Below are 10141 nucleotides of genomic sequence, written 5' to 3' on the forward strand. Positions count from 1 at the left end.
TTTCGTTAGCTCTATTGCCACCTCCTCGATATTCTGGGATGTAGCTCAGCAGACGCAGCACCTTACCAATCTTCAATTTGATTAGATTTTCAAAAACATACTCTTCATTAATTCTAGTTTCATGCAGTTCCTAATTTTCGCCAGTCCCGCTGTTCGCTCGTATATCTGGGAGTTTGCTTCTGTACCTTCCTGAGGGACATAAAGTCAATGTATTCCTCTCAGCTGGCAGATGACTTCTGACAGCCAGTGAATATTTAGGAGGACTGCACTTCGGAGATGATAAATATGTTAACAACTCCTGACTGGAAAGTTCTCGAACTGATCCAGATCACTTCATGATGAGTGTCAGCACATTTCTGTCCCTCGTGTGAGGCTAGAGGTTTTACTGATGGAGGGAACACAGCTCAGTGACCACCTCATTTTTGAAAGGTTCACATTGTATGTTTGGAATTGGTTCAGCTTTGAAAAATATTCCTGGAAATCCCAGGGAGGATAATATAATGCCCAGCCCCTCGCCATGTACAGAGATTTCCTTCTGTGTAGTCTCGGCTCCATTTGTTTCCCATGGACCCAAACACTCTATAAATGCAGTGTCCAGAGTGGGGTCACCAGACCCTTGGTCTCTCTGAATATATGCAGCAGCTGATAATACACACCCGAAAAAAGTACCCTCAGAACCTGCCTTTACTGTCTATTGACAGGCGCAAGTCAAATTCCCACACATACGGTGCATCCATTCCATGTTGAAAATGTTTCTCTTCCTGGCTGAAAAAGCCGTTGCATCTCTGCACAGTCCCACAGTAACAGTTCCTCTCTCCAAAGAAGCAGTTGACAATATAAAATTACGTTTCTCTGTATCTAAGCAACTATAAGGGCAGCACCAGTATTGCCGCTGGAGTTGATCACCACACTCAGAGAAGAGCGATAGAGGGAATATAACTCACTTTAAACAGGCATATCTGGATTGACGTGATGTTCAGGAATATAGGGAAAGGGGTTATGTTAGAAGAAGGTCCCTTTTTATTTTCATTCTACTTCATCATCAGCAGTTCATTTGTTTGCTTTTCATTTCTTTCTCTGTCTCTCTCTCTCGCTCTCTTTCTTTTCTCTCTCTAGCTGGACATTTCTCCATCCATTCAACTAATCTCCCCCTCACTCATCCAGCTATCCCTGATATAAATAATATTATTTCTCGGTTGCTTTCAGTGTGATTGTAGGGTCACTAGACTTCAAACCTTATCTCTTTTCCTTCTGACAGACGCTGCCAAACGTGCTGAGATTCTCCAACATCTTCAGACGTTGGTGAATTTTATTTCAGATCTCCATCATCCACAGTTCCTTGGTTTATTTCACCTTTAATGTTGATGTTTCCCGGGATGTCAGCATCACTGGCAAGGGCAGCATTTGTTGTCCATCACTAAATGCCCTTGACTGTAAGGTCATTTGTCAAGACAATATGAGCCAACCATGTGGTCGTGGGTCTGAAGCCACACTTAGTTTCTTGACCAAAGGCTATCAGTGAAATAATGAAAGAAATCTTGATGGTTTATGGTTTCCATTAGTAAAATGACGTTTCATTCCAATTTTTGTCATTCGAATTTAAGTTCTGTCATCGGCTGTGTTAGAATTGAAACAATGCCTTTAAGGTCACGTCTGTGCCATTATTACTCGGATATGGGGTCCCTCTTATGAAATAGCTGGAGAAGCAAGAGCAAGTGTATGTTCAAAATATTCGCAATTGTAAGAAATGTCAGAAGAGAACTGCGTCGGTAAAATCTGAAGTTACCAAAGGGGCAGATGACAGCTATATCAACAACTGCACTGAGGTAGAAGTGGAGACTGGGGATATTACAGAGCTGGTTGTAGGCAGGTTTGATGGCAGAGAGAATATAAAGAAACAATTGAGCGTAAATGGAAGATTCAATGGTCAGAACAATGTTGTTACTTCTTCGAGGTTTATGAGTGAGGAGTGTGAAATTGATGGAAATGAAGTGGAGTTTGTGAATGAAACTGAAGATAACAAATTATGCATTTGTTAAATATAAAAACCGGATAAGCAATAACCTTAAACATCGTTTAGAGAATCGACAGAGATAGCCTTATCAGGAACACCAATAATAGCGAGGATGGAATAGTAACCAGCTTGAATAATTATCAGTACGGCTTCGATTCGCAACTCGAACCATGCCCAATCCCGTGAAAGATAGCAAAGACCATCGGATAAACTCTTGTCCCTGGTTGAAACATTCCAGTCTAATGCATTCAGACTCTGATCCTTTGTTGGAACATTCCAGTCTAATGTTCTCAAATTCTGATCCATTGTTGGAAAATTCCAGTCTACCGTTCTCAAATTCTGATCCTTTGTTGAAACATTCCAGTCTATTATTCTAAGATTCTCTTCCTCTCCCTCTCTCTGTCGCTGCTGATTCCAATCGTCTTGAGGATGCTGCTGCCGCTGACACTATGGGATAACAGGTTGAAGGAAGCCCCTTTTTAATAGAAGAGGAAACTCTCCAGTGACACAGTTAGGATCCATGGAGACTGACATTAATCACAGTCACTGTACAAACAGCTCCGGTTAACCCCTTTCACAACAACCCTGACCTATCACAATACTACTTGGTCTGAGTGGGATGTTGATATCGCTGATTATTGGGTGAATTGTACATCTCCAATTATAAAGTTAGAGGAGAGGGAAAGAGACGATGATTTCTTTTCACTGGCTCAATAATTCTCCTGTATTTTGGCAGGGTAGGAAATGCTGGGCTCCCCAGGCCATCTGTGTCTGATCACCAAGCCTTCTGCATAGTTTGACTTTATGTATTTATGTTTAACTTTGACATTTATCTTCCCAGCATTTCACGGCTTAGGTGGAGTTCGGCATTTTGATAGACTCCTATAGTGCCATAGACGGTCTAGATACAGTCCATTCCTTGTGGTCCTTGCAGCCACGGTCTGGTCCGGTGGATTGACGGACAAGATCTCCCAGAACCAGTATTCTTAGATTTACCCTTCGCCAGTTATTGCTGGGGTCTCAGCAGGGTTGGAAGGCAGGAAATCTCTCCTGGCTGCTACACTCTCTCTTTGAGATTTCTCTCTGAATTGTCTTTTGAAGTTCTTTCTTCCAGGTTTGTAGAACTGCATGTGAGACAATCTGTTTCCTGAATTTGTTAATTGACAACTGTGTGTTTCGCGGATGTTACCATATTAGAGTAGTTACTAGTTAGTAATTAAATGACCTATTAATCTGTGAAGTTTTCCAATAAATTACATTATTAAAGTTCTCCCTGATTTGTCAAAGGCAGCTTTGACAAAGGGTCAGTTAGACTTGAAACGTCAGCTGTTTTCTCTCCTTACAGATGCTGCCAGACCTACTGAGATTTTCCAGCATTTTCTCTTTTGGTTTCAGATTGCATCATCCGCAGTAAATTTGCTTTTTCCCCCTTGTTTTTGATATATTTTGTCTGCAGTGTTTGAATAAATTGTGTTTTGCTTAATGTCGAATATTGTGACCAAGCGAATTATTTCTGAACCACAGCACCTCACAATTACCTTTAAAATAAGAATATGTTCAGGTCAAGGCGACCTTCGTCATGTATTGTGAGGGGAGTCTGCTCGGGTCCATAGCCAAAATGACAGAAGTGATGTTTTAATTGGGTAATTATGTAATGGACAACATGTTGCAGAAATACGGGGTTTGAAAGCGGAATGCACCAAGCTGGAGGAGTAACAGCTCATTCAGGAATTATATCGGATACACAATCACCTCAGAGAACCAGCCCAGACCCGTATGAGACTAGATGAGATATCTGTTCAGCACGGAACACCGTGCAGACCAGGCTCAGTACAATTCCCCTAACTGTCCAGGATGGAGCACTGTGCAGGCCAGACTCCATACAAACCAGCAATCTGTCCAGGATGGAATACTGTGCAGATGTCACTAATACACTAGCTATCAATCCAACACGGGGAGTAGTACATACCACACGAGTGCATTGATTCAGAAACCTGGACGAAATGTTCTGTCCAGCATGGAGTGAAATACAGCCAACCCCAGTGTTTTGCTCTATATTCGTTGACAAGGTATCTGTTTAATATGGGGAGCTGTGGAGTTCATAGCGGTGAAGTGATCTGTAAACCTGGAGCAGTTACCCTCCGAGCATGTAGAACTGTGTATACCCCTCAATGCATTCAACTGTAAACCAGGAGCACTTACACTCACAGCATGTAGTACTGTGTACACAACCCCAGTGCATTGATCTGTAAACCAAGAACAGTTACCCTCCCAGCTGTGTACACCACCCCAGTGCATTGATCTGTAAACCAGGAGTGATTACCCTCCCAGCATGTAGAGCTGCGGGAGATCATTGCAGGAGATCCTCAGTGTAGCTCCCTCAGCCCAGTGTATCATCCAATGTATCATCATAGAACCCCTACAGTGTGGAAGGAGGTCATTCAGTTCATTGAGTCCAAACTGAGCAGAAATAGGGATATTCACTGAAGTTTACATAATGTTCAGAACAAGCTGTCCTCTTCAGCTCTTGAATCAGTCTGTGTCCATGTGCAACAAGACCTGGACAACTTTCAATATCATGCTGTTAAAGTCTGGATAACATTCATATAACAGCACTGTACATTTCCTCAGTAAAAGGAGGAGCTCATTCAGCACCTCATTTTGGGTTCACAGAAATATGGGGAAGTCATTCAGCCCATCAAACTATTGGACAAGACGTACGATAGCCCATTCAGTCCCTCCTGCCAATTACACAGGAAGTGGAGTCTGCTCACTCCCAGATGTCACTTAGACGGGATCAGAAAGAGACCATTTCACACCCGGAGTCATTAAAAAGGAACAGGAAGTGGTCATTCGGCTACTCAAGTCACGAACAGGGGAACAGGAAGATGTCAGAGATGCTCTAATATCACAAGCAAATGGAGCAGGGCCTGAACAGATGGATTTCTCCAAATCGATCCACATGGCTTAATTACTCATAGTACATAAGAGTTACTTTATCATGGTTTTCTGGCAGTCAGACTGATGGCAAACTTTTTCGCCATTCCTCAATTTGTCTCCCATCTCCAAGAAACCATGCTCTTGGTGTCCATAGAGGTCAGAAGCTGGTGCAGAATGGCTAACTGTTTCAGGATGAAGGTATTTTGGCTGCTGACAGGATTGTGTACAAAGTAACATTCAACGCCGTGTCACACAGTAACTGGGCATTAAAGTGTTCAGAGTTCATTCAGAACCTGTACCTCTCTCTCAATCGACATGGGGGCTCTGTAGAGGCACGTAAATTATCGGGAATCAAACATCCAATAAAAAGTATGGAACTTTCACCCTATTCAGCTATTTGAGACATAATGAGTGTCCGTCCATAACCTTCAAGTTTCAATTTGTTATTCTCTCACAGAGCTACGGATTAAACACATAGTTACTGCACTCTCACATCATGGTACCATCATGCCAGGGTTTAGTCTGGTGAAACCCCTTTGCACTGTCTCGGTGACAAAGAGATCATTATTTATAAAGCAGACCAAATCTGTACACAATTCACCAAATACTCTGTCAACAAAACACTACCATTGGGAAAGATATACTAACTCTGGTTTTTCAATCATTTTGCATGAAAAACCACAAATCATTTGCATTCAGCCCCGTAAGAATTCTGTTTGTGACTTATGACCAGGGGCATCCAGGCCTTTTTCAATAATAGCATTTCCCAATCTCTCACCATTTCATAAATATAAATGCGAATGATTATATTTGTTGTTCCCATCTGAATTATTTTATACCTTGTGAGCAGCTAATGTCCAAACAGTGATCTATCTGATACCCAGCAAGCCTTCAGTCCAGAGAAAAAAAACACGACTCTTCTCGTATCTCCATTATCCACGTTTAATCCATGGTATTTATTTCATCCCTACCTACCCATGGGCACTAACATTCCCCAATCACCCTAACTCATTCTTGTCAAACGTCTGCTGAAAGTTTAAATACTCCAATCCCACGGTTTCTCAATTGTTGATGTCACAGCGGACAATCTCCACAAACCCCAACAAGTTTATCAAAGATCATTTCCCTTTCCTGAATCTAGGCCGACTCTACCAAATCATATCATTACTCTCCAAGTGTTAAGTGGTCACGTTCCTTATGAAAGGTTACAATGATTTTTTCCCTCACAACTGACATTAAGCTATCCACTATCCAGTTTTCTGTTTGCCCTCTCCGTCCTGTTTTAAATATTAATTTCACAATAGCTGTTTACCATTCTGTAGGATCCTTTCCAGAATCCAAGCATCTTTGAATAACAATCAATAATACTTTTACTATCTCTCCTGCCACATCCTCAATACTCTTGCAAGTAGGTCATCAGATGCATCACCTGACAAACCTTCAGTTCAATGAGATTTTCAAAGAAATACTTTTTTTATTAATTCTAATTTTCTGTAGTTCACGTTTTACAGTAGCCACTCTGCTTCCAAATTTGTTTCTTCTGTGGAGACAGACCAATATATTCCTCTCAGTGGGCAAATGGCTTCTGTCAGCTAGTGATTCATCGGAGGATTGTACGCCAGGGATGATGAATAAGTCACACACTCCTGCCTTGAAAGTTCTAGAATCAATCGAATTCCCTTCATGGTGAGCGTCAGCACAGTCCTATCCCTGGTGTGAGGCTGCAGATTATCCTGAAGGAGGGGACACAGGGCAGTGAGCATATCGTATTTTAAACAAACTGGTTTCACACATTACACTTGGAATGAGTCCAACTTAGAAAAATGTTCCTGGAAATCCCAGGGAGGATAGTGTAGTGCCTTGCTCCTCCCTGTTGACAGATCTTCTCTTCTGTGTAGTCTCAGCTCCATTTGTTTACTGTGGACCCAGACACTCGGTAAATGCAATGTCCAGAGTGGGGTTACCAGACCCTCGGGTCTCCCTGGAGGGACCCAGCAACTAACAACACATACCTGAGAAAAGGATCCACAGAAACTCCACTGACTTTCAAAGGACAGGACTAAGGCAATTCCCCACACCCATGGTGCACCCATTCAGTGCTGAAAATATCTTCACCTCCTCAGATTCTCTTCCTGGCTGAAAAAGCCATTGTATCTCTGCACAGTCCAACAGTAACAGTTCCTCTCTCCAAAGAAGCAGTTGACAACGGAACGTTGCGTTACTCTGTATCTCAGCAACTATAAGGGCACCACCAGTATTGCTGATGGAGTTGATCATCACCCTCAGAGAAGAGAGTCAGTAGGAACATAACTCACTTTAAACTGGGATATACCGAAATCGACGTGATATTCATGAATATGGGAAAGGGGAAATGTAAGAATAGCTTGCCATTTTACTTTCCCTTCAGTTCATCATCAGCAATGCCTTTCCTCGCTTTTCATTTTTTCTCTCTCTTTCTGGCCATTCCTCCATCCATTCATTTCAAATCTTGCACCCAAAATTCCCTCAAACTCAATCATCCCTTATACCAGAATTGGGTCGATGTGGGGCGCCGGGGGGGGGGGGGGGGGGGGTGGGGTTGGGGGGCACTGTTGTTTGTAATATCTATAGATGATCTGGAAGAGAGCACTGTTGGTATGATCAGCAAGTTTGGAGATGACACGAAGATTGCTGGAGTAGCAGAAAGCATAAGGGACTGTCAAATAATACAGAAGGATAAAGATAGACTGGAGAGTTGGTCAGAAAAGTGGCAGATGGAGTTCAGTCCAGACAAATGTGAGGTGATGCATTTAAGCAAGAGTAATTCTAGAGAGAATCATAGAATGAACAGAAGAGCCTTGGGAAAACTTGATAGGCAGAGAGATATGGGAGTGCAGGTCCATTGTATTCTGAAGGTTGTAGCACAGGTGGATAGAGTAGTCAAGAACGAATATAGTAGGCTTTCCTTCATTCGATGTGGTATTGAGTATAAGAGCTGGCAAGTCATGTTAAAATTGTACAAGACATTGGTTAGGCAGCATTTAGAATATTGTGTACAGTTCTGGGCGCCACATTAGCAAAAGGATGTGGAGGCTTTGGAGAAGTTGCAGAGAAGGTTTACGAGGATGTTGCCTGGTATGGAAGGTGTTAGCTATGAAGAGAGGTTAAGTAAGTTAGGATTATTTTCATTGGAAAAAAAGGAGATTGAGGTTCACAAAATCATGAAGGGTATAGGAAGGATGGATAGAGACAGGCTTTTTCCCAGGGTGAAGGATTCAATAACGAGAGGTCACGCTTTTAAGATGAGAGGTGGAAAGTTTAAGGGGGCACTCGCGGCAAGTACTTCACACAGAGGGTGGTGGGCGTTTGGAACGCGTTGCTAGAAGAGGTGGTAGAAGCAAGCACGGTAGATTCATTTAAGATGCGTCTGGACAGATGCATGAGAAGGTGGGGAGCAGAGGGATGCAGATGCTTAGGAATTGACCTACAGATTTAGACAGTACATTTGAATCGGCTCAGACTTGGAGGGCTGAAGGACCTTTTCCTGGGCAGCATATTTTCTTTGTTCTTTGCTCTTTGTTATAAATAATATTATTTTCCAGCTGCTTTCCGTGGTGAAGCAGGGTCACTGTACTGGAAACGTTATCTGTGTTTCTCCTCACAGAGGCTGCTATACCTTTTGAGATTCTCCAACAGTTTCAGACGCTGGGGAATTTTATTTCAGTTCTCCAGCATCCACAGTTCCTTGGTTTATTTCACCTTTAATGCTGTTGTTTCATGGGATGTCAGCATCAATGGCAAGGGCAGCATTTGTTGCCAATCACTAATTTCCCTTCTCTGTGAGGTACTTTGTCAAGACAATATGGAGCCAAACACATTGTTGTGAGTCTGAAGATTCACTTAGTCCAGACTGGGCAATAATCAGTTTCTTTACCAAAGGCTATCAGTGAAAAATAAAAATAAATCCTGATAATTTCCGTTTTCCCTGACTGAAATTAGGATTCATTCCAAATTATGTCATTCGAGTTTAATCTCTGTTATCGGCTGTGTTAGGATTTTAAACAGTGCCTTTGGAGTCATAACCTGTGCCTCTGAATTACCCGCCCAGTTACATTATCATTCTGATAGAAAGTCCTTATTCCATAGTCCATATTCCCTATTCCATTATCCCTGCCAGAGAGAGATGGCGGGGGAATCAGTTTCAGTAGAAACAAACAAAAGGATTTGGGGACAAAAGCGAAAGGGAGATGGAGAAAAAAAATTCATGCAAGATCACAGGTTTCAGAATGCGGAAATGAAGATATATCGACAGCATTCCGCAACATGAGCCAGTATTCCCAGGAATGATTGATAAAGGAGATGCTGGTGTCTTTTCAAATGCTAGAAAATATTATCTGAGCATTTGTTCAGCAGCTTTGTAACTGCGACTGAGGTCAGCAGAGTCTTCCATTCACTGGGCTGAAAGTAAGAATAATTTGTCTCAGTGCCATTTTCATTGACTGTGACAGAGGGATTGTCTGTGTAAAGCCGAGCTAGTTTCCTGGTGCTATCTTATCGGACTCACCTCATTAACTAACTACCCCACCCCATGGTTTCACTCATTCAATACCAGTGCGATTCTCCCACCTATCTTGGCTGGAAGTACTTACCAAGGCCCTGATAGTCCTTGATATTCCGTGATCCCTGGTACTTGTGCCATCTTGAAAAGGCCAATGGGCACATGGTTGAGCTTTCTCAATGTGGAGCTGCCCAGTACATTTTACCCTGAGCATGGCTGATAAGGGGCAATTATACCACAGTTTGTCGACCGAGACACGGAGGTCCTGGTGGATGAGCTAGTACAGAGGGGGACCATTCTCTTCCCAGAGTGGGCCATACCACCAGACCCACCGAGCATGGTCTGAGCTCATCACACAGATCAGTGCGGTATCTGTCATTTGACAAAATGTCCAGCAATATAGGATAAGCATCAATAACCTTCCTTGCTCTTTCAGGATAAGGGTCACTTTCTTCTCTCTGCTCCCTCACCGTCACTGTATATCTGTTATAGCGCCTACCCCCAAACAAGGCTCATGCTCCACCACTCTAACTGCGGCATACCAAACCTTCCCCATCTCTCTCTAACTCCCTTTCAACACCCACAATAGTGATAGAATGTTGTGGAGAACGCCGATTATAAAATGTTCCAGAAAATGTTCTAAATAATTC

At 42.6% G+C, this 10141-nt stretch overlaps 1 protein-coding gene across 1 annotated transcript in view; it reads right to left on the bottom strand.

Annotated features, from left to right (window-relative positions):
- Positions 1–2320, bottom strand: part of LOC148137391 (putative G protein-coupled receptor 139) — a 58448-nt gene extending 56128 nt beyond the window's left edge. The window contains exon 1 of the mRNA XM_087982720.1: positions 2111–2320. Within this exon, the coding sequence (XP_087838846.1) occupies positions 2111–2320 (210 nt within the window). The remainder of the gene's footprint in view (positions 1–2110) is intronic.
- Positions 2321–10141: the final 7821 nt, after the last annotated feature.

This window comes from Chiloscyllium plagiosum, unplaced genomic scaffold, assembly GCF_037043375.1.
Source record: "Chiloscyllium plagiosum isolate Xiang-an unplaced genomic scaffold, Cpla_swu_hap1 HiC_scaffold_44, whole genome shotgun sequence".
Lineage (NCBI taxonomy): Eukaryota > Metazoa > Chordata > Chondrichthyes > Orectolobiformes > Hemiscylliidae > Chiloscyllium > Chiloscyllium plagiosum.